At 36.0% G+C, this 26,355-nt stretch overlaps 1 protein-coding gene and 1 pseudogene across 2 annotated transcripts in view; both read right to left on the bottom strand.

Moving 5' to 3' along the window:
- Nucleotides 1-13,425: 13,425 nt before the first annotated feature.
- LOC116875688 lies at nucleotides 13,426-13,516 on the bottom strand (annotated as a pseudogene).
- A 1,817-nt stretch (nucleotides 13,517-15,333) lies between these two features.
- The window catches only part of KLHL28 (kelch like family member 28), a 36,723-nt gene continuing 25,701 nt past the window's right edge, over nucleotides 15,334-26,355 (bottom strand). For both annotated transcript variants that reach the window (XM_032871210.1, XM_032871211.1), the window contains exons 3-5: nucleotides 18,925-19,368; nucleotides 16,754-16,962; nucleotides 15,334-15,700 (exon numbers count right to left, since the gene is read on the bottom strand). In XM_032871210.1, the coding sequence (XP_032727101.1) occupies nucleotides 15,537-15,700; nucleotides 16,754-16,962; nucleotides 18,925-19,368 (817 nt within the window). In that variant the 3' untranslated portion in view covers nucleotides 15,334-15,536. The remainder of the gene's footprint in view (nucleotides 15,701-16,753; nucleotides 16,963-18,924; nucleotides 19,369-26,355) is intronic.

Genomic DNA, 26,355 nt, shown 5'->3' with positions numbered 1-26,355 from the left:
ATCAGAAGGGGATAAAGGACAAATAAAGCAAATTAAAATAGGAATGTCAAACTTCTTTGTAGTAAAAGAAACATTTGACCCCAATTTAGCAAGTAATCTTACTTAGATTTATCCTTTAAAGTAGCTTTTCGTTATTATTATAGTTGAGTTAACATCTGAGATATTGTTCTCAGATACTGATATATCAGATCTCAGATACTGATCCAGTCAAAGAGGAAGAAAAACTAAAGATAATTACCATAGGCATGCTTGCTTAGGGTGACTCCCATTTTCTATTTCATTCTTAGAGTATGAGTAAACAACTAAGCTATATAATCAGATATAACACATAAAGGAAAAGCTGTACATGTTGAGCATATCAACAGTTTAATATAATTAAATGATTTAGTGATATTTAATTATTTGAAAAATAATAGTGCTATAGGCATAAAGGGTAAGCAGTACATGCAAAATGACTGTTGATTATTGCTGCTGAACCACAGCCAAAGCAAACATATTTTCATCTTCCTTTGTCAATGCTCTAACATTTAAAATCACAAATTTTTCTGTTTGAAAAGCTACAATCAAGAAAGATTTTGAGGGGTGCCTGGGTGGCTCACTGTGTTAAAGCCTCTGCCTTCCGCTCAGGTCATGATCCTGGGGTCCTGGGATTGAGCCCTACATCAGGTTCTCTGCTCAGCGGGGAGCCTGCTTCCCACGGCCCCCTCCCCACCTACTGTGATCTCTGTCAAATAAATAAATAAAATCTTAAAAAAAAAAAAAAAAGATTTTGAAGTTCATCTCAATGGCGTGGTGCCTTACTAACTGGTTCCTATACACCCAACTGGCCCAGGGTTCAGTATCTGGTCATCTAGACAGCCTTTAGGCTCAAATTTAATTTAATCCCAGGGAAAACATAACTTTTGACTGTCTTAAGTTGAAGAGGAAGTTACGGGGAGACCGCTGGAGCTAAATGATTTCTTTATAAATGCTGATTTCTACCTGAGGATGAGTATTATTTATACTGAGTGAGCAATCAGTTCCACAGTCCATCTATTGTTTTCTCAGTGAGGTCTTCTGGAACGTATCAAGAGGAATATCATTTGGGGGTGTCTGGGTGGCTCAGTTGGTTAAGCATCTGCCTTCAGCTCAGGTCATGATCCCAAGGTTCTGGGATTGAGTCCCACCTCCTTGCTCAGCGGGGAGCCTGTTTCTCCCTCTGCCTTCCGCTCCCTCTGCTCATGCTCATTCCCTCATGTTCGAGCTCTCTCTCTGACAAAATCATTAAAAAATAAAGAATATCATCTGAAGATGGAAAACAGCTGCCCCCACAGGACCCTCAAAAATGATGTGGAATGGAATAGCAGCTTGGAGAGCAAATGAGCTGTGTAGACAAGTTAGCCATGGTAGAATTAGCCATCTGTTTATGTGCTTATTTATAGTTTCATTACTTGTTTTCCCTTTGAATTTAGTGAAGTCCCATTTTTAATATGATTATAAAAATAATAAATAAATAAAAAAGAATAAATCCCAAAAAGTATAAGAAAATGATCAACCATGATTTCTCCACACAGTGATAATCATTAGTTCATACTAGACAGTCTTTTTGAAAAGTCCAGCATGGCTTCAAAGTACTGAAGAGAACAAGAGCCAATGAGTTAGGGCTTTGAAGAACTGTATATTCCTGGGGGGGGCAGCATTGTGTTGATACAAGCTATCAACGTGGAGAAACTTCAAGAGGAAAGTGAGACCAAAGAAAACTGCTGTGGCCATCTAATCGGACATTTCTTTCTACCTGGACACTTATCTTCAAAAGCCTTCATCTTCTCAAACCTTCAAGAACTTACTTTATGAAAGATTCATTCCTTTACATTCCTCTACATCAAAACTAGCATCCCAGGTGCCAGAGCTGGAAAGCAAGGCCCTGATGACATAAATTGTCCCACAGCAGATACAACCAAATAGATTTTCTGTTTCTCTGTTAACCTAACAGAGTATAACAAAGAAAGATTAAAATAGACTGAGCATATTTGGCTTGCTCTAAGGGTAGAGTAGAAAAAAAAACTTACTGAGGGAGTTTGTGAAAAGCAGGCATAATAAATAGTTCTGCACATCCAACATATGGGCATTTCAGGTTAGAAAAAAGAAGAGGAAAGCAAGCAACAGGAAACAGAGAAAAGCTGAACTGTGCTCAGATCAAGGAGAGACCAGGTTAGGCCTTGAAGGAAATAACTGGCCAGCTAGAGAAATCTTTACCCGAACAGGCTAAGCTTGATTTGGGGGGCTACAAGTAGAACCAATTAAGAGCAGACATATTCTGCAGCACTTATTTGATACATACTACTATTTGCTAGTTGAATTAGGTATTATTTATGCACTGGAGGTGGGCACATGTCTTGAAAAGGGGAAAGATGAGTCCATCAATGATGACTGTATAGAAGGAAGTCCTATGGCAGGGTCAGCACCTCAGGTTTTGAGGGAACAGAGGAGGAGGAGCTTTACAGACAACTGCTGTGAGGTCTTTGTTGAAATGGGTCTTTCACAGTTGCCTGTCTAGCATCCCTGGAGGAGGTTTCTAGAAAAAAGAGACTGCAGATTGCCTAACTTGTGCTCTCTAGGGTAGTTGTAAGGTCTTATTTCCTCTACCTCTACCCCAAATATGAACCACCTTTAATTTCTATTAGAAGGCTATAAATCCTATAAGAAATATAAAACGGATTTTAAACACCTTCAAATTTAAAAAAGGAATTTATTGTAGCTAAAGTATTCCACAAGGATTAATAATGTCAAATATTTTCTATTTCTGACAGAAGGGAAGAGACTTGAGGGCAAAGTGAGAGGATCATTGGGCGGGATCCCTTTTCAATACTTGGTGAATGAGCTGCGAACTGGACGTGCGGTGGGACAGGAAAGGGGCGTTCCCAGCTCTTGCAGTTTTCTACATGAACACTAGGTGGCAGAAGCTCCCCAGTATGGAATATGGAAGGGGGTAGAAAAGAACCACGCCTGAAATTTTTTGGCCTTATTTTTTTTTTTAAGATTTCATTTATTTATTTGACACATAGAGAGAGATTATGAGTAGGTAGAGAGGCAGGCAGAGAGAGAGAGGGGAAAGTATGCTCCCCGCTGAACAGAAAGCCGGATGCAGGACTTGATCCTAGGACTGTGAGATCATGACCTGAGCCTAAGGCAGAGGCTTAACCCACTGAGCCACCCAGGCGTCCCTGGCCTTTAAGTATTAACCCACTTTATAATTTGGGTGAACCAAATCCAGGTTCCTTTTCCTTGTGTCCTGTGTCACTGTATGTATTCATAGCTTGGGGATAACATAGAGTGGTGACATCATTGATGAGATCCTTTATGCTCTCTGCCAACACCCCAGCTCAAATAATATTTGTAAATTGACTCCTGGGCTTTTTCATCTCAACCCTCATAGTTTTTGGACTCCTTTCCACTTTCCTGACCTCTTCTTTTGAAGAGTTAGAAATTCTTGTCCCTAAAGAACTTACAGAAATGCCGGAAGACCTGATTCAGAATTGACATTTTTCACCCAAGAAAAATATCATGGAATTGCAAACTTTCCAGTGAATCACATATGATCACATTACCACTAGATTATCTCTATTATTATCAGTTTTCAACTATTAATTTTTCATGCTGCCAAGGAGAGGCAAGAGTATGGCTGCTAAACACCTAGACCCTGAGCCCGATTGCCTGAGTTCAAACTTGGACTCCGGCAATCAGAGAAAGACAATTATCATATGATCCCACTGATAAGAAGAATTTGAAAAACAAGAAAGAGGATTACAGGGGAAGGGAGGGAAAAATGAAACAAGATGAAACCAGAGAGGGAGACAAACCGTAAGAGACTCTTAATCTCAGGAAACAAACTGAGGGTTGCTGGAGGGGAGGGGGTTGGGAGGGATGGGGTGGCTGGGGGATGGACATCGGGGAGGGTATGTGCTATGGGGAGTGCTGTGAATTGTGTAAGACTGATGAATCACAGACTTGTATCCCTGAAACAAGTAATGTATGTTAATTTAAAACAAACAAACTTGGGACTCTGGTTGTGTGACCTTGGGCCTATTATTTGACTCCTCTGGCCCCCAGTTTCCTAACTGTAAGATGGAGATGATAATAGAATATATCTCATAAGGTTGAGGTGAGGATTTAATGAACATGTATAGAACTTAGTGCCTAGCAGAGAGTAAGCATCATGAAAGTGTTATCTACCATTATTTTTTTTTCCTCTTTCAATATTGTATTAAGAAACGAAATTAGTAGCTAAGTAGTGCTACTGCAGAAAATGAACTAAATTGTGGCAATTTAGTTCACAGAACAATTTGTAATATTAAGAGTAAAACAATATTAAATTCATTAATTAGTCTGAAATGCAAAAACAAAGGAAAAGTATAAATATTGGAGGAAAAAGTAAAAGTACTAGAGGGAAGTGAAGTAAGTAGCTTGAATTTTCCTAGATACTCAATAATAATGAAATATGACATCTTGTTCCTGCTCAAAATCATTCATCTACCAGATACTGTCCAATAGTTTATTTAACATTTGGCTCTAAAACTTGTTGAGACATAGTTCTCTATTCCTTGGGAACCAACTACTCTCTTAAATTCTAGGACCCCTGCCTATTTAAACTCTAAGTGGCCTCCTTGGCACAGCAGGAGGCAGCATACGAATATCAAACTATCAACTCTCCTCAGGACACACACAAGAATATCCTTTAAAAGACTTTCTTCCGGGGCACCTGGGTGGCTCAGTGGGTTAAAGCCTCTGCCTTCGGCTCAGGTCATGATCCCAGGTCATGATCCCAGGGTCCTGGGATGGAGCCCTGCATCAGGCTCTCTGCTCAGTGGGGAGCCTGCTTCCTCCTCTCTCTCTCTGCTTGCCTCTCTGCCTACTTGTCATCTGTCAAATAAATAAATAAAAATCTTTAAAGAAAAATAAATTTAAAAAAATAAATAAATAAAAGACTTTCTTCCTGATCAGGATGACAGAAGTGATTGGTCCATCCTTATTTATTTATTTATAATATGTATTTTTTCATATTTTATTTATTTGACACAGAGAGACAGTGAGAGAGGGAACAGAAGCAGGGTAGTGGAAGAGGGAGAAGCAGGCTTCCCACAGAACAGAGAGCCCAATCCCAGGGTCCTAAGATCATGACCTGAGCCAAAGGCAGATGCTTAACGATTGAGCCACCCAGGAGCCCCAGTAGATCCTTATTTAGACCCTACCTTACTCAGTAAGGGATTTAAAGATTTTCACATGTATGAAAAATAAGCTTCCTTTCTTTCATTGGATTTAATATTATACATAAATTGAACCAAAAAGAACCTGAGGTCAAGTGTTACCTTCTAATAAGGCCCTGAGTAGGTAAATTAATAAAAACAGCCTATGAGATACTCTTGTCTATTGTTCATGGTAACACAAAATTCAATCTTGGGAGAACTGAAAAATGTTATGGGCTGAATATTTGTGTCTCCCCAGAGTTCATATACTGAAACCCTACCCTGCCTCCTTACGATGTTGTTATAAGGTGGGGCCTTTGGGAGGTAATTAGGATTAGATGAAGTCATGAAAATGGAGCCCTCATGAATGGCATTAGTGTCTTTAACAACAGTCATGATAGAGCTTGCTTTCCCTCTCTACTCTGCCATTTGAGGATACAATGAGAAGTGGGGAGACTATAACCCTGAAGAGGGTCTCAGCAGAACCCAACCATGCTGGACCTGGTCTTGACTTCTAACATCCAGATCTGTGAGAAATAAAGTTCTGCTACTTGTAAGTCACACAGTCTATAGCGTTGTTGTTATAGCAGCCTGAACTAACAAAAGCAGGTGAGATCCCACAAAATTATATATCATCTGTCCTTTGGCCCAGTGATTTCATTTCTAAAAGTGTATTTCCAAAATGCAAAATGGCAAATGCACAAGGTTGCACAAGGCTGTTTTCATTGTGACATTACTTTTAAGTACAAAAGTCGGGGAAACAACCCAAATGCCCATCAGCAGGAGACTACTTAAAAATCTGTGGTATAGCCACACAGTAAGGTACTATTCAATTACAAAAAAAGATTGGGAATTATCTCCACACACTGGTATGGAATAATCTCTAGAATATATTAAGCGAAAAGGGGTGTGTGTGAAAACATGGTTGTTGTTGTTTTTTAAAGACTTATTTGAAAGAGAGTGCATGCAAGTGGGAGAAGGGGCAGAAGGAGAGAATGAATCCTGAAGCAGACTCCTGCTGAACTTGACGGGGATTGGGGGGGAATTGATCCCAGGACCCTGAGACCATGACCGGAGTGAAAACCAAGAGTGGCTACTCAACTGACTGAGCCATCCAGGCCCCCATGCTATCTTTTTTGTAAGGAAATGGAGAAAGCGGGCGGGGGGGACACTTATATTTTCAATGAAACCAACATCTAATAAAAATGATTACCTATAGAGGAATACAAATGAACAGAGTGGAAGAGATGGAAATGCATACAAAATTCTGTGAATGCATCATCTCCTATAGTTCAACTTCAGGGTCGAGTACATTTTTATATAATTAGAAAATAAAATTTCATCAAAAAAGATATCCCTAATTATTCAAACATTAATTAAAGTAAGCTAAATTTACATTAATCAATCATGCTTTAATCAAATAAAAATACTACTTCATTTGACTCTAAAAACACTGTTTTCCTTTTTGTAAGTAAACTCCAGGCCCACATGGGACTTGAACTCATGACTCTGAGATGGAGAGTCACATGCCCTACTGACTGAGCCAGCCAGGCAACCCTAAAAGCGATGCTTTTAATATTTATCCTTGTGAAATATATTCTAAGGACAAAAGAGAACCACAAGAACTCTTAATTACATTCATTGGTCCTATCTATACTTTGGTTGTTATTTTGAAGCTATTAAGTATGTTTAAGATAAGTCAAACATGTAATTATGCTAATGTTGATAGAAACCAAGATTTTCAGGCTAAGAAAAAACCATTAAAATCCAAGAATTTAAGTAGAATCCCTTTTTCTTTAAAATAAAAAAGGAAGCGTTTCCTGACTCTACCTGTTGAATAGCCTATAAGCAGTAACTACTGAGTAGCACAAAGCACCACTAGCAAAACACTGGGATCTGTCAATACCACTTCCAAGCAAAAAAGTGGCGGGACCCTTGCAGGAATGGGTAATTCTAGATCTGAGGAAGAAAATGTGAAAGCCAAAACACAGCAATGTTTGAATTTGGTATCTGAACTGTGGTTACATAAGAGAATGAATATCCTTATTTTTAGGATATACGTGCTTAAGTATTAAGGGATAAAAGGACATAGTGTATGGAAACTACTTTTGAATGGTTAAAAAAAAAATAAGAGAAAGGGATGCCTGGGTGGCTCAGCTGGTTTAAGCAGCTACCTTTGGTTCAGGTCATGATCTTAAGGTCCTGGACTGGAGTCCCGCATCAGGCTCCCTGCTGAGCCGGGAGACTGCTTCTCCCTCTGCTTGCCGCTCCTCCTGCTTGTGCTCACTCTCTCTCTGATTAAAAAAAAAGTAATAATTTTAATAAGGAGTTAGGGGCACCTGGGTGACTCAGTTGGTTAAGCAACTGCCTTTGGCTCAGGTCATGGTCCTGGAGTCCCGAGATCGAGTCCCGAGATCAAGTCCCGCATCGGGCTCCCTGCTCAGCGGGAAGTCTGCTTCTCCCTCTGATCTCTCCCCTCTCATTATCTCTCTCTCTCTCTCTCAAATAAATAAAATAAAATAAAACCCAAATAAATAAAAATGAACCAGAATAGTTTTAAAATAAATAAAAATTTAAAAAAGGGTTAACCCTTAAAAAAAATGATGAAACAAAGGTGGCAAAATGTTAAAAAAAAAATTGGTGAACTTTGGAAAAGGTATTTCAGAGTTCTATCATTCTTACAACTTCTCTGTAAGTTTGACATTATTTTGAATCATGTCAAAATTTAATTTTTTTGAAGATTTTCTTAGAGAGTACGAGAGCACAAGCAGGGGAGTGGCAGAGGGAGAGGGAGAAGCAGACTCCCCACCGCAGGTAGCCCAATGTGGGACTCGATCCCAGGACCTTAGGATCATGACCTAACTGAAGGTTAGCTGCTTAACCAGCTGAGTCACCCAGGTGCGCCCTCAAAATAATTTCAGTAAAATTTTTAAAAAGCGAGTAAATGTTCAATGGAACTTAATGGAGGTACTCACCAGACTAAGATGGGGGCTATTAATTGAAACACACATATTGAAACAAATACATAAAAAATCATGACTTCATGATACTTGATCACCTTTAGAGGTTTCTAGGGCATCAATTCATTACTCCAAAGATGAAGAGAAAGAACCAAACATCTTCCCCAGCTTTTCCTGTATAGGCCTTATTTCAGGGTAACCAAATAAGTGATAAGGAAATGTTTTTCTTTATAGAATTCCAGCTACTGCAGAAAAAAAAAAAAAATGGCAGTTAGAAAATCACTGCTTTGGGGCACCTGGGTGGCTCAGTTGGTTGAGTGTCTGACTCTTGGTTTCGGCTCAGGTCACGATCTCAAGGTCCTGGGATCAAACCCTGCACACTCCACACTCAGTGTGGAGTTGGCTTGAGATTCTTTCTCTCTCTCTCTAAAACAAATAAATAAATCTTTTAAAAAAATCACTATTTTGCAACTCAATATAATAATGTATCCAGCAGTAGTCATTAATAGCTACAAAAACCATCAAATGAGAGTTTAATAGGAATAATGCAGCAATCAGGTTGACAAGATCTAAATGCAAACCATGATTAATGCTAGCATCATTAAAAGTGGGGAACCAGACATAATGTACCCCAGATTCAATGCAATAGAAAGAATACACAGCATCCAATACACTTGCCAAAAAAAGAAGAAAAAAAAAGGAAAGACAAAGAAAAAAAGGACCGGAGTTTAATCAAGACTCTACAGCCAATTATCAGAAAATTTGAAGTATAGGACAATATGCTAAACAATACCACAAAAACCAAGTAGCCAAATCTAGAACATGGGACAATCCACCAGACAAATGTTCTCATTTGTTCATAGGTAAATGACATGAAAAAGGAGAGGAATGCAGTGATTGGTGGAGACTGAAATGGACTCAGAAACCTAACAGTCAAATGCAAGGTAAAACTTTATGCAGATCCTGCCTCAACCAACTAACAATAATGACAAAAAATTAGGATAGTCAGGGACATTTGAATACAGATTGTGTACTAAGTAGTATAGAAGTATTAGAATTTTTAAGTGAGATTATTATCAATGTGCTTTATAGAATGAAAAATTTAAGTGTCATTATCATTTAGAGATATAGTCTCAATTATTTACCAGTCATATTATTTTGCATGTCTGGGGGTCTCTCTAAAAATATTCCAGAAAAAAAAAAAAGGATGAAAAGATGAAGGATTAGCAAAACTAATTGCAAAAAGGTTAATTTTTGAAGTTGGGTGATGGGTACACAGGTACATTACTATTAAAAATGAAGGGGAAAAAAGCCTGGAAAACATATCAAAACCCACTTGAGTTATTCTGATACTATCTTATCACAGAACTGAATTTTATGCCTAGACTTAAGTTTAGCCTCATTGGAATAGCTTTTTGCTTTCCACTATGAGTATATTGTACAATCAATCCAGTAATCACACTGTTTTCCAAATTAGTTAAAACTTTCACCCTCCGGGCACCTGGGTGGCTCAGTGGGTTAAAGCCGCTACCTTCGACCCAGGTCATGATCCCAGGATTTTGGGATCGAGCCGGCATCGGCATCGGGCTCTCTGCTCAGTGGGGAGCCTTCCTCCTCATCTCTCTCTGTCTGCCTCTCTGCCTACCTGTGATCTCTGTCAAATAAATAAAGTCTTAAAAAAAACAAAACAAAAAACTTTCACCCTCATTATTGCACTGGCCCCAGACAAGAGAACCATCAACTAATTTTATGAAAGAACACAAGAGGCACAGTTACAGCTCTGCCAGGACAACACTCCTCTTATTCTCTCTCCTGGTGGGGGGAAAAATTAGGTGTATTTTTTTGTTCCTCAAGCAAATTGCAGAATATGGCTTGCTACTCCTTTGCACTTTGCACCACATCTCACACATGCTAAGAATTTAACAACTCTCTGCTGAGATTTTACAACAATTTCTGGGTAACATGAGAGCTATCCATCCATGTCTTAGAAATCACAAGCAGAACTTCAAACGCATCCACTCAGGCAAGAAATCTTAACTCCAGTATTTTAACCAGTACTCTTAAAATGGATATTTGCATACTTTGCCATCTATAATATACTTCAGCATGTATCTATTAAATTTCTACTTAAACTCTAGGAGTTGCCCTGTTAAAAATGCAGTTGAGGGATGGTTAACTGGTATTATGATCAGGAAACCCATACTCAAGGCAGATTTATGTTATCAATAGGCAGATTCTGTTATCCATAATTTGATCAGCATCCAATGTTTTGCTCAGTATATTAAATATTAGGGACATTATTGGGGAACAGTGGCTCACAGACTAACATAAAATCAAAAAGTTGCTCTTATTGGTGAAATTAGAGTTTCAAGATATACGGATTGTCTAAATTTATTTCCAATCCTTGCATGGGCAGGTTATCGGAATCCATGCTGACCTATAGTTCACAACTTCCACAAAGATGGTACTGGGGATTAATCCCTTGTTTACACCCTTTCCTTTAGGACTACTGGTTGTCTGATACTGGGCAGAAACATAAGCGAATCCTCTGGAATGCTGCCTTGTCTGCCCCAAGTAAACCCCTCTTACAAGGCAAGTTAAAGAATCTAAAAGGACAGAAAGCTGGGACTGCATTGAACTTACCAACTGAAGTCCTTTGTGTTGGCTTTGCTGAAGAATGTTTCTTTAATGAGTGTCTGAACACATGTCAGAGTTTTGCCTAACACGTTTCATTATAACCTAGTAATGAGGATGTAAAAGACTGGCTTTCCCATACCTACTTCAGTATTTGTGACCACTACCTATCTACCAAAAAGGATCTAAGAGTTGAAAATGACAAAGTGAGCTTGGGTCAGTTCATAACATTTGAAACATACAAAGGCATGTTTCTCAAATTTATTTTAAACATTTCACATTAAATGAAATTTAACCATAGTCATTACAGAGCATCACCACAATAGTACACACAAAGAACTTTTAAAATAAAAGACAAAAGAATACAACCTTCAACAAGTTAAATGCCACTTTACCATGTAAACAAAAATAAAACCCTGATGCTAAAAAGATACATATTCAGAGGTAAAATACATTTACAAAACACTTAAACATTAACATAATCCACTAGATCACATTCTTTGCAAGAGAGTACAAATATTAGTACTCTACATCTACAAAATTTCAGAATCCTGTTAAAATCAAAACCATCTCTGGTTTATGATACAGCACAATTCATAAGGCAAAAATAGAGGCATTATCATCCAGTTCTTTAATTTCACTTGTATTTTAAGGCAAACTTGGAACTTTTTGCTTAGTATTTTAAAATAAACGGGACTTACACAGGATAACTTGACAAAATTAACAATAAATTATCTCTAGTTAAATATGCATAATATAAAAGACATATGGAAAACAATTTTTCTCTCTACAGAGATGTAAACTGGATTTTTATTGACTCTATATTCACACCAATAAGAAAACTTGTAAACCTATAGTATTTAAAACTTACTATATTTTGCACTCTTTTCCAATGTGTATCAACACTGAATCAATATACTGTAAGTGAAAATCCAATATGTATCCAGCCACAGAATAAATGTATTTAATTAAATCATGTCTAATTAAAGTGCTGTTTTACAAAGAAAAAAAAAGGTTAAGAAGTAGAACTGGATGTTAACTTGACATGTGACATCTTATAATTTCTTAGCTTTCAGACTACAGAGGTTATAGAGGTTATCACAAGTTTATTGAACTTTTAAGCAGTATATTTATTGTAGAATCTGATTTTCCTGAAAATGAGCACTTAGGTGACAATACCAGAAATCCAACACCAAAACTGAAAACAAACAAAGCATTATATGTACATATATTTCCTTCAATGTTAGCCAGAGCCTTGATAACATAGTATGTAATTTTTTAAAGTTTCTATAATTTTAATTTTCTAATAGAATATATATTAACCAATTCCAGGAAGTTTGGAGTTCTATAAATATTTTTACTATGATTCTTTTTCATGTCAGTAAAACCTAATTGGACAGTAAAGGACACAAATGTCTATACATAAATTAGGTCTCTAATCACTTTTGATGATATTGGCTATAAGGAATTAAATTCAAACTTTACCATAGTTATTTGGGTACAGAGCCCCCTCACCATACTTTGGGTTATTTGGGTACAGAGCCCCCTCACCATACTTTACTCTTTGAATGAAAAGATTTGTATCTTATTTATATTTCTAGCCCTGACAGGATCTTGCACAATATCATGTATACAAAGTAGACCCTCCATAATTTGTCAAGCTCTCAAAATAATTTTTCAAAAACTAATGCCATTTTCCTGTCATTAAATACCACTTCCTATAGTTTAATATTCATTCATATTTGAAACAATGTTAGCAATAACCTATGGAACTTACATAAACATCCTTTGGGCTACATTAAAAATCACCTAACTTCTATTACTATATTTAACAAACATTAAATAGCCAAACATTCCTACCAGATTAAGTCTTCATAATTATGGAAGGCAAGTATCTTCCAAGTGATGAGATTAATTTCTATTTCCACTGTCACCTTTTTTCCAAAATATTTCTGGACAATCTTAAATAGCTTTCTCCCCTTTGCCTGAGTATATAAATTATTTCTAGTATCTTTAATGGTGGGAATTTATAATCAAATATTTTGATGTTTTTTTAATGTAAGAAACATGTGACTTTAAATACACAATTTGTCAGAAAATATTCATGATGAAACTTCTCACAAATCTGTATGAGAAGGTCTATTGTAAAGTTATCAGTTGTCAGGTTACAATACCTCTGGCTGTTATGAATAGTACCGTAGGTTTAGTAAACCCAAAGTTAGTATTTCTAAAGTTTGGGGTTTCATTTCTTTTTACAGGTTTTTGTAATTTATTCGCTGGTATATGGTTCCTACTATTGCCCAAGATGTTTCACATTTAGTCTTTAGCAGGATAAAGTTTAGATTTTTAGATTTTTCCAAAACAATGATCAATGTAGGCCTTTGGTCTAATTTACCAAGTGATTATATGTTTTATAACAATTTGATAGTGGGGATAATGATAAATGAATAAAACATTGTTAAAATGTATTGTATAGATCTGTTTACAATTAAAATAGATTTTTACAGTCTTTCCAATTCCTTTATCTTTGGGGGAGAGAAGATTAAAAATAGTATTAATGCATTTAACAATTTGACATAAACGAAAAAAAACCGAGTTGAACACTTAAAATTAAGTATGTAATGAAATCTATTTTAAATTGCTTTCCTTTAAACTAATAAGATACTACACTTGATCTTAGCCAAAAGGCCGAGAAGTGATTAAATTGCTTTTCTTTAAATAAAGTCTAGCCCAATCACAATAGTGCACCTTGTTTCTATTCAATAGGTTTATTCAAATCAATTAAAAAGTTATTGCTATATATCATTATGTTATTCAAACAAGCAACATAGAAAATACTCAGCCTGTCAATGTTATTAGTAGCTCCTGTTGAGTTCTTATTAGGAAGAGACTAAAAATCACTTGCAAGGTTTTATAATCTGTGCAAATATTCATAAAGCATACTACTTACATGATTAAAGATGACTTTACATGGTTTTGTACTATATTTTAAATCTACACTGGCAGTTTATGGAAGAACAAGAAAAACTGCAAATTGCCAGGCTATACATAGTAACATAGATGCTAAATGAACAAACCTATGTTTTATAATTACAAATGGCTTCTTAACAATAGCTTGGAATATTATGGCACTTAAGAATGCAGTATGAATTTTTTCTTAGGAAACAAATATACACTGGTTTTGCGGAGACTATAGAGATAATAAGCAGGTTTAAAAAAAATCAAAGAAAAGAAAATTAAACAACTACAGTACCAAAAATTATAAGTACCGATATCCTAATAAAATGCAAAGTAATATATTCAAGACTAACAGATATTTTCTAAAACATGCTAAAACAAAATGAGCTGACCACTTATTTTAAATAAGCTGTCACTGGCTATAGCAAACAGTCTTGCTTGTTTCTTTAGTCAAAGTAGAACCAAATTTAGAACCATTACTCAAGTAAACATTGAGTTCCAGTTTTCCTCAGTAACTTTAAAATATCCAATTACCTAAGAAGTGTACAAATTAATGCATAACTGCCTAGTGCTTTATATTTAATGCATATATTTGTCTTTAAAAAGGACATATATCTAGCACTAGAAGAAGATAAAAAATGCATCTTTTTAAAAATCACTACTCAAGAACCATGAAAAGTATAACATGGGCCATTTAGATGATTTTTGAATGTTAAAATTAGCATAATCACTAACATTTTTAATAAGCACAAACCATGCCAGTAAAAATGAAAAAAAAATACTATTAAAACATGTCATGCATATCTCATACTGAACATCCAAAAGAACATTATTATAGCCTTGTTACAGATCCTACAGTTAGCACCATTTTTATATCTGAACACTGTGAAAAAGCAACTAAGGGTCTTAAAAAACTAAAATTATTATAAGGATATGTAGAAAAAATCAGTATTACTAAGGGTGGTACTAAACATTTGTCAAATATTTACATCAACACTGGGAAGCCACTGTACTATGAAAAAAATAAAACTGAAACTGATATGCTTAAGTTTCTATCCATGCTTAGCATAGCACAGGTAAGTAACTAAATTCATCCAGCATTAACCTGCCCTATAAAAAAGGCATAAACAGGAAATATCTGGCTTCTTAATATAAGCCTCCAAAAAATGGTAACAGTAAAAGCATTTGTTTTGCAAACTTATTACATCTCCAGCCCTAAAGCCATTTCGTAGGAAGAATATCCAGGTGACTCACTATGGTATATAATTTACAATCTTTAAAAGTACCCCCCTCAAAAAAAGCAGCCCTTTGTTTAAAATATGAAGCATATGAATTTATATCCAACAGACAGTATCAGCATTCTGTCTAGTCTTTCAATACACTCCCACATCTAAGCATCTCTCATCGTAGTAAATCATGGTGCATATATTAAGAAAGAAGGAGAGCTAATTTTTTTTTAAAGCAGCAAGATTTTCTCCACATGTACACTAATGAACATAAAACTACTCTATGCCAGTATTAGGGGGAAAAGTGCACAATTAAATTGGCAAGATCTTTCCTTTTTTTTTTTTGATTATTGATTCACTGTATAATCAAGAGCAACCAAAGCTACTTGTCAATTCAAAGTACCCAACAGAACTTTGAGTCTTCATGCCATTTCAAGTTAAAAAGAAAGCAATGTAGCTTTGGATTTCAGAAAATGGGGCATCCTTTCATGCGGCACAAGGTTCATCACCACACGATTCCCACCAGTCCACACTTGTCAAAGTGCAGTTAATCCGAAGTTGCAGCGACAGTATATCATGCCAGCTGAATCCAGCCACGTATCTGAGATAGGGTCATATTTCTGCACGGTATTCAGATAGGAAGACCCTGAGTGACCACCAACTACATAAAGGTAGTTATCAACTACTGCAGCACCAACCCCTAGGAAAAGTGGGTAAAAATAGGAAAAAACATGTTAACCATGAAGTTGAATTCTCCCTAAAAATAAATTTGTATTTTAATGTTTTCTTAAAATACATTTCAATAATCTACAGTTAATTAAACAAGCAACATCACCATACATACTTTCTGGGGGAAAAAAATCCCCTAACATGAAAGCAAGAGTTGAAGTCTTCCTTCATCTCTCCTTCTCAATCCTACTCTCCCTCTCCTCTACCACGGAAAAATACCAAGAATGTAGTATATGTCTTTCCATATGCTTACTTTTGTTTATTTTCATATTTTCAACTTTCAACAAATCATTCATCTTTATCAGGTTTTTAAGTATGTTGAAAATCTGAAACATATCTTGAACCATACAACTTATGCTTTTAAAAATTGTACTGTATATACTGTTATACACACTTCTAAAGAGAACAAGACTACCCAATGTTTTTTTCACATTCTTGTTATTTTACGACTTTCCCTCTTATGCAAGAAATATCCCTAAAGCATTTCCATCAACTTAAAACCTTCCCCTTAAAATAATGTGCTATGAGTTTGGGTTCAAAGGTAATAATTTCTATTCTTCAAAGATGTTTTTGTTTTTCTCTGGGAACCCTGAAATCCAACCTTTCCTATATCTCCAAACACCCTCCGAATGTGAGAGTATTTGAAAGGTAAACTACAGACTGATGTACAAAAAAAAAAAAAAAAGAACAATCCAGATTCTGTGTGAATGTGTACCATATAAAAAGATGACATTTGCTATATGGACAGAAGAGCTTCTGTAAGATACATTCTATTCCCACCATTTCTAAAAATGTGTTCTCCCAACTTTAAGAAAATGATAAAATGCACACTGATATATTAAAATCACAGTATAGAAATCTGTGTAGTTTTGTCAAATCAGCTGTCTCTCAAGTGTAGCACAATAAAGTTTTTTGTTTTGTTGGACAAGTAATACTCTATTATATTCCATGGTACTACTATTCCAAGAATATCACTATAAGAAATATCATCCTCTATGTTTAGATATTATTTAGTTATTATTACCTGTTCTGGGTTCTTTCATTGGTCTACAAACAGTCCACTGATTCTGATGAGGGTCATATCTTTCAATGCTTGACAAATGTGAGACACCATTATGTCCACCCACCACAAAAATAAAGCCTAGCATGACACCCACACCAAAGTGAATCCTTTTATCTGCCATAGATGCAACCATCTCCCAGGAGTCCTTACTTGGGTCATAACGCTCCACACTGCAAATATTCACAAAAGAAAGAATTAATTTGCATATTCCTTGTGCCATTTCTTCCTACCAAAGACTAAAACCTACCATAGTTTTAGAAGTTCCAACAGACAGATATAAAACAAGAGTAGTTTGTTCCAGATGTTTACATTTTGCTGGTAAAACCGCAAGATAAAAGCTTACCTTAGTAAACTGCAAGCAATAATACCCATATGCTAGTCTGTTATATCATACAAGCAGCAGGGTATATTAAGGGCATAACGCTTCTGAAATCAGGAAACCTGGGTTCAAGTACTAATGCTGTATACTTAGAGTTTAATGAACCCTAGCCCTAACACTATGGGTATGTGTAATCCTAGATAAGCCCCTTCTGCTCACCTGAAAAAATGGGGATAACTTAACCTGAAAGGATTCATATAAGAATGAAGTCAAATGAGTATGCATGTTCTGAAAGAACTCTGAAAATCACAAATTAAATATGTTTTCCAAGGACAGTAAGGATCTTCTACATAGCTAAGGAAAATGGAAGATGAAAAAAAGTAAAGGAAAGGAAATTTTTTATCTTATAGAAGTTGTGGTGGTTTACTGTAAAGCAAACACTGCAGATTACGTAACACAAACTGGCCAATCATAATAATCTCAGAGTGATTTAGGAGAATTCAGGGGTTTAAGTCAAGTCTGCATTCCAGAGAACACCTGGCATTTCCAAGCTGCATTATGGATATCCAAAGCAGATGAGAATTTCCAAAAAAGCTTCCCTAGAAAATCCCAGAGGGCCTTTATATCTCTGTTTTGACACGAGTGGGCACAAAGGCAGGCTTGCTGAGCTTGTTCTGGTCCTAACCTAACTTCTCAAAAAAGCCTGAAGCAGTTGAGAGTCAGTACCATAATTCTGGAGTTCAGAGCAGAGACTAGACTGTAAACTAGACCAGAATATAGACAAAACTATAAATATTTCTGAAAGGACACTGGGATAAAAGCCATTAGAGCCAAATTACTGGACCAGAAGAGTTGATAAACTTTAGCAAGAACTTAAACTTCAAGAGCATTATCTCCCAAAAGAAATACTCAATTTTTTTCTTATAAATTTCTGCCAGCACATTTTCAAAGAATAAAAATGCATGGCTCTGCCCCAAATATTTTTCCCTCAACTAAGGAGCAATAAAAAGGAGGAATACTTTAGCTTATAGAGAAATAAAAATTTATAGATGAAATGCTATTGTGCTCTTGCCTTCTCACTTAACAAATCACAATATAATCTTCCATTAAATGTTCACAATCAATAAAAGACACATCACTTTAGTTACTATTAGAGAAAATCTTTGGAACAGCAATTTCAACAAAGGCTCAGAATTATGATTAATTTTCCATATAAGCAATCACTTTATGTTTTTATTTTTCTCATATATTTTTCTCCTTTATTCAGAAAATGCTACAAAATGCAGAAACCTCAAATTCACATTCCAGCAGAACTCAGGTACACAATGATACACGCATGATTATAGAATAAGAATCCAAAAAGGAATATTTAAGTAAGGCTTTATGTTTATGATGCATAATATATAAGTATATAGGAATTACATTTTTCACTTTTTAGTCTACTAAGCAATGCAGTGACAGACCATTTATAAACACACACACACCCATATTTATATAAATTCGCCACCCAAAATCTAAAGTTGTCTAACTTCATTTTATAATCAGATCTCTGAATTTTAAAATCTAAACCAATTATATTAAATGAATGAATTTAAAATTTTGTTAAGAGGAATCTTATTTTTAGCTATGTATTAAATCCTCATATAAAACAATTACAATTATACACATAGAGCAGATTAAATTTCAAATGCCTAACAATATTACTTTAAAAACTAAGAAGGGAAGTTCATTCACACATACCAGTTGTGTAAGAATTATTGTTAATGAGACTTTAAAAATCTACAAGCATATACAACTTCATTAAGTTAAATACCTGTTCATGTGGGCAGGACCATACCCACCAATGGCATATATCATTCCATCCAACATGGCTGCAGCAAAACAGCTTCTTGTTGTAGTCATTGGTGCCACAGGTTGCCATTTTCTTATTTTAGGAATATACTTCTCTACAGATTGTAAATAAGATTGTCCATCATAACCACCTAAAGCATAAAGTTCTCCTGCAAGTACTACTACTCCAAGGGTACTTCGGCTTTCATTCATTCTCTCAAGAGAAGTCCAGGTATTTGTATCAGGATTCCAGCATTCTACTGAATTTTCATGTTTTCTGATAGTGATGCCAGGACGCACGTTAGTTTCAATACCACCTATAACATACACTTTTTGGTCTAAAACACATATTCCAAATTCATAGCGAGGAATGTTTAGGGGTGCCAAACCAATCCAAGAGTCATTCTGAGGAAAGTACATCTCCACACTGAAGAATAAGCAGAAAAAATTAAAATTTAAAAATCAAAATGGCCCCAAACAAAAATGTTTAATCTCCTTAGTAATCAGTGACATGCCAATTAAAACCACAAGAAGCCATAATATACTTTCTAGACTGGCAAAAATTTAAAGTCAGATGGTAACAGCTGTTGGCAAGAATGTGAGCAAGAAACGCATACTCTATTGGTGGGAGCGTAAACTGGTACAAACTACGCTGGAAAACAATTTTACATAATCTGGTAAAACTGAAGGTACACAAATGTTCTGATTCAGCAATTTCATTCATGTGTATCTACACTACTGAATGCCCGTTATAGTCAGTTTTGCACCAGGACATACATACAGAAATGTTTATAGCAGCACAGCACAATCACCCATCAAAAGGAGAATGGATAAATAAGATGTGGTATATCACCCTAAACTGAGCAATTCCATTCCTAGATATATATCTAAAGGAAAAGCACACGTGTTTATGCATGATGTTCACAACAGCGTTATTTGTAACAGTCAAAAACTGGAAAGAGTTCCAAGGTTCATCAACTATAAAATAAATAAATAAAATGTGGCATATCAGAGAATACAGCAATGAAAATAAATTACAGCTACATGTAACAGGAATGAATCTTTTTCCTTTAACAGAAATGAATCTTACACCTATAATGCCAAGGGAAAGAGGCCCAAATCAAAAGAATACATTCTGTATAGTTTATTTATACCAAGTCCAAACACATTTCTTATCTCTGGATTAGAAATGAAGATAGTGGTTACCTTTGGTAGGGAGGGAACTCCAGAGTGGTTTCTGGGTGTTGGTCATGTACTACTACTTAACTGGTTTGTTAATATTCACTTTGTGATAATTCACTGACCTGTACACTTGGGATTTGTGCATTCTTCTGTATGTGTGTAACACTTTAATTAATTCTTATAATTAACATATTCATTGTAAAAAGAAAGTATTATACCCATATACTACAATACCATATACCAATGAAACTAAATGAACTGTTGCTTCATGCAATCTCACAGATAAAATTCACAAACGCATTTATTGTTCAGTAAGAAAACACATCCCTGAAGAATCTATGTAGCATTACTGTATTTATATAAAAAAATGTAAAACCTAATGCTATATTGGGGCACATAAATATGAGGCAAAATTACAATGAAAAGCAAAGAAATAATATGCAGAAAATTCAGAATAGTGGTCACTTCTAGGGGAGGAAAGGAGATGCATCAAGGAGGGACACAAGGGAATTTAAAGGTATTGTTTACTTTTTAAGCTGGTTGATAAGTAATTGGATTTTTTTCTTTATGCCTTGCATGCAAACTATATATGGTTTCTTGAAAGTATTCATACTTCATTTCAATGTCTCCAAACTCAGTTGTGCAATAACATAAAATATATATTCTCTATCCAGTATGATTAAAGAACATTCATTCATTCAGTAGTTACTGAGTGCCTATATCAGTTTTATTATACTGCTTGTTTTAAAACGTGAATTTGTTCTGATGAAAATGATACATCAGGGAATTATTTGACCTTCATGAAAGCAGTTTGAGTGAGGTGGTGGGGACAAATCTTGACTGGAGTGGTTCAAGAAAGAATAGGAGATGAGGGAAAACAGTGGATATCGACTATTCCAAGGACTTTAAGGATTAAAACAGATGAGACAGATATAAGGATAAGCAGAGAAAGACCACAGCCTCCAGGGAAGATTGGTTTAATCTGGGAGCCTAAACCAGAACATGTTTGCATGCTAATGGCAATGATGTAGTACAGTGGGGGAAGGTGATGTAAGAGAGATACGCGATAAATTCAAGAGCAGAGCCCTTGTGCAGAGGAGAGGAAATGGAAGCTAGTAAGTAGAGAAAGGGAGGGACTGGTCTCATATCAAATAACTTGGTGGATTTGGAGATCAGAAGACAAGATAGTACTCCTCGTTTTGCTTCTATATTCTGAGAGAGTAAGAGATAGCCATTAGCTGAGAGCTGAAAGGTGAGGGTTGGACGGGGTTGGATGTCCTTATGGAAAGAAAAGGTATAAAACAGTCCTCCAAGGAAGTGGAGAGTAAATTACTTAGGGAAGTAGGAAGGGGTTGCCAACAGTGCTAGGTGTCTTAAATGAGATCACTTAAGATGGGTATGTGCGTTTCTCTAGCCACATATTGCTGCTCAGGTGCAGCCATGGCGTAAGTGGAGAACGGATTCTAAGTAGAAGAGTATGACTGAAGAAGGGCAAGGGAGGCATGAGTATATTTATTCAATGGAATGATAACAGTGATGTTCCTGGAATCTAAGCTGAGTAAGGAGTGAAAGTGAGGACATGTAGTAATCAGTGAGCAGTTAAGTTTTCTGAATATAGGGCCAAAGCATTAAAAATCTTGAAGGGAACAAAGAATGACTGCAGATGTACTGAAATAAATAAGCTCACAAGAAAGGACATGGTAGTCAGAGAACAGAATGTATGTAACCAAGATTTCTGAAGTTTGAAGTCACTGGTAATGGCAAAATTGTAGTATAATCATGAGAATAAATCATGAGAATAGTGCCTGAGGTAAGGCAAAAAAGACTGTTAGAAGTGAGATCAAGAAGAGAGGCAAAGTTGTTGTATAACTGTGGATCATACTATGGGGATGTTGAAATCAGAAAGAATGACTCTATACAGAATGATGAGAAAGACAGTAAGCCAGTTATAAAAATCTTCAGTGAATAAAGTTACTAAAGGGGTTGCAGATGTTGGCAACATGAAGGTGTATCAAATGATACAGCCTGAAGGCAAGTGCTTGGAATGAATTGAGATTTTGGAGAAAGGGGAGATAAAAAAAATCTAGGAAGTAGATATGAGGAACAAAGAAAACACTTACCAACCTTTAGGACCTGTGATACATGAGGTATGGAGAAACAAAACAAAATAAAACAGGTTTGAGAGGGATTTGGCAAAAACAGTATCTTTAAACATCAGTCATATTTCATTAGACCAACTAGTTAAAAATAAAGGGGATTTTTTAAAATGATTGAATATAAATTCTACAAGATATGGCAGACAGATTTGAGGAGTCAAAAAAAAAAAAAGGACTGGGTGATTAAGTTAAATTAGATGATATATAGGACCATACAATAACAGTGTAATAAAAAAACAATACATTTGGGTTATGTCCCAGGTTCCTAGCACAGAGCTCCTAAACTTCTTGGAAATTTCCTGAGTGATAGGAATATCTTATGTTATTTATAATGATCTCTTTTCAATTACACTTCAGTTTATGCTACTGAAGTGACTACAAGTGGCCACCTAGATAGCTTCAGCATGGGGGCCAGAAACCAGAGGTGGCAATAATGTGATTAACAGTCTGAGGTTGAGCTCAATCACCAATGGCCAATGATTTAATCAATCATACCCTCACAATGAAATCGCCGTAAAACTCCCTCCCTAAACAATGGGGTTTAGAGAGCTTCTAGGCTGGTAACACACTGAGATGCTAGGAGTGGGTGGCATACCAGAGAGGGCATGGAAGCTCTGTCCCTTTCCTCCCCACACCCTGCTCTTCCATTTGATTGTTCCTCAGTTGTATCCTTTGTAACAGACTGGTAGGTAAAGCACTTTCCTGAGTCCTATGAGTCATTCTAGCAAACTTGAGCAGGGGCTATTGTGGGAACCCCTGAACTTTCACTCTTCTAGACAGAAATGCAGGTAATGTGAGTACCCCATTTGTGGACAGCATCTTAAGTCGGGATAGTCTTCTGGGACTAAGCCCTTAAGCAGTGGGGTCTGAGCTAACTCTGGATACTGTCAGATTACTGGACATGCATTTAGTGTTGGAGAAATGGAGAACTGATTGGTATGAGAAAAAAACCTCTCAATGATAAGAGTTCAGCTATGATAATGGATTTTCAGAGGTGATTTAGGTAAACCAAGATACAAGATATAAAGGTTCTAGTCCTTATGGTTTTTGAAGGCAAATGGATAATTATTTTTCTTGGAATTTGACCTGTGACTCAGAGCACTGAGGTGAGTGGTGTCCTGTGTGGTGTGGCTCAAAGTCCACTTAACATTAAGTGTATTTGCATAATTATTCAAAATCACTTCGAATGTACTGTCATCCTTATGACTCCCTATGTGTAAACAGAAACAATATTCAGAGCTTCCTGAGATTCCTTAAGCCACCTACCCAATCCCCACTTCCCTCTTTTGCATACCTCCTTCCTTTTCTAAAGGGAAAAGTGAGGCTATTGGATAGTATCTATCTTGAACTCTTTCTCCCACCCCTCCCCACGCCAGCAAACCTATCCTCATATTCTGGTTTTGGGACATAAAGAGTCCCTCTTCCTCATATGTAAAACCTCCCACCTTTGGGGCACCTGGGTGGCTCCACTGGTTAAGCATTCTGCCTTTGGCTCAGGTCATGATCCCAGGGTCTTGGGATCAAGTCCCACTTCTAGCTCCTTGCTCAGCAGGAAGCCTGCTTCTCCTTCTACCTGCTGTTCCCCGTGCTTGTGCATTCTTTCTCTCTGACAAATAAGTAAATAAAATCTTTAAAAACAAACAAACAAAAAAATGCTTCTACCTCTACTTTTGATACCAACCCCTTACAATTTCTTCTAAAATCTTGCTGTATCAATGACCATTCCTCTATCCTGTACCTTTACCTTATTCTTCTTTACCAGCATCTGATAATAAACATACTCCTGTCTCTCTCTCTTCAAGAACAAAATAAACAAAAACTTCTCTTCAAGAACAAAATAAACAAAAACTATCATTTTGCCTTACCTCTCTCCTCATCTCAGCCAAGATTCTTAGAAGTCTTCACAGTTTATTTCCTTACTTTTTATACCCATCTCAATCTGCTCTAATATATCCACAGCATTCCTAAAATTCTGCTGATATTACTTCGCCAAAAGTCATTAATGATCTCCATATAGCCAAATTCAAGAGCCACTCTTCTATCTTTATCTTTCTGGAACATTCCTTAGCATTTTACATTGTTAATCACACTTCTTCCTTCTTGACACATTTAAATTGCTTGGCTTTCATGACACTATTCTCTCTTGATTCTCCTACTTCTAAGATTGTTCTTACAGCCTTCTTCTTGAACATTAATGTTCCCCACAGGTTCATTTATGAACCAATCTTTTTTTCCTTTCTATATGTTCTCAGTGGGTAGAAAGAAGGGACATTTAAACCAGTCAAGAAGTCCAGAAGACTTCATGGTTTTAAATTTATACCTCCAAATGATATTACATGCCAATAAGTTCCAAATACCCAGCTTTGATCTATTCGTTGAGATTTTGCAATCATTTCCGGCTAGTGAGTCATCCTTCACTCGGATATTTAATAGGCATTTCAAACTCAGTATTTCCAAAACAGAACACACTACTTTCCTCTTTAAAATGGCTCCTCCTCCTATATTCTCTCTCACGGTATATAAGATTCATCCAGTATCTAACCAAGAAATCTAACTCATTTTTGATTCTTCCCTCTCACCATCCCCCCATGTCCATTCACTAATTCCTGTCCATTTGCTCTCTTAAAACATTTCTTAAATTAATACCCCCTTCTCTATCTTTGCTACTTCCTCTTTGGACCTCAGAATCTCTGGCCTGTACTTTTATAATAGTCTCTTTCCTAATGACTCAGATACTAATTCTGGCCCCTCAATCTTTCTCCATAAGGCAGCCAAGGATGATCTAATATATGAATGTGATCATTTCACTATCCTCCTTAAAATTGTTTTTGGACCCACGTAAGAAAAATCCTCTTCATCATGGCACGGGATACCTTTAACTTGGCCCATACTGATAACAGCCTACCCCTTACTGTTTAGATCTTTGAACCTTATTTTATTTTTAACTTGCTTTTCCCTTTTCTTCCCTTAAGATTTTATTTTATGTAATCTCTATACCCAACATGGGGCTCAAACTTACAACCCTGAGATCAAGAGTCGCATGTTCCACCAACCGAGCCAAACAGGAGCCCTTGATCTTTGAACTTTATACTCTGGAATACCAAACAGTTTTTACTCTTCTGCACATCCTATACTGTATCATTCCATTGTGTCTTTGTGCACTTCCTGTGACCTTTTGCTTGGGTCTTGCTTAGCCTTCAACACTCAGCTTGGGTGTTAACAATATCTTCCTTAAATCTCCCAAATGGGATAAATGCCTTTCCTTAATACTTCCATGGTATTAGCTTTATCACTGCATTAATACCACATATTATAATTATCTATTTAAATATCTGCCTCCTTAACTAAGTTATAAATTTGTTAAAGACCCATTATCCAGCATAGTGTGTCTGATGCACAGGTGTTAAATATTTTTTATAGAGTCAAACTGAATAATTTCTTAGATTGATTCCAATTTTTCCATAGTTATAAATAATACTGCAATAAATGGCTTTGTGGCCATTTGTTATAAATATAATAAACGGCAATTGACGTTAAATTTTTTTTTTTTTCCTGGAGTGGGTGGTTCAGTCAGTTAAGCATCTGACTTTTGATCTCAGTACAGTCTTGATCTCAAGGTCATGAGTTCAAGTCCAGAACTGGGTTCCACGCTGGGTATGGAGTCTACTTAAAAATTTTTTTTTTTTTCCTTATAACAGATGTTAGATGAAAGATTACTGGATCTCAACATATGAACAGTTCTTATAACTTTTTAATAATTTATGTATGTTATTTTTAATACTTGAGACCAAGAGGCAACTGGTCAAGAATTTTTACCATGTAAATTCACATTTGGAATTTTTCTCATGACATTTTACTAATATGCTTTACTTTATGCCAATAATTAGTGCCCTTAAAAATAAGAACAATCAATTTTTGTAGTTACCATAACTAATATTCTACCTATAGACTGGTCTCAATGATACTAGGTTCAGACTATGTAATTAGTTTAATTTAGACAATTAAAATGTAACTGAGACTTTCTAAAAGATACAGATATATCAATTGACACTGCTAGAACATCAATACCTTTCTAC

Source organism: Lontra canadensis, unplaced genomic scaffold (genome assembly GCF_010015895.1).
Source record: "Lontra canadensis isolate GAN:19392208 unplaced genomic scaffold, GSC_riverotter_1.0 scaffold42, whole genome shotgun sequence".
In the NCBI taxonomy this organism is placed as follows: domain Eukaryota; kingdom Metazoa; phylum Chordata; class Mammalia; order Carnivora; family Mustelidae; genus Lontra; species Lontra canadensis.
Note: the sequence above shows the minus strand (reverse complement) of the source record. Positions and strands in the feature narration are given on the sequence as shown.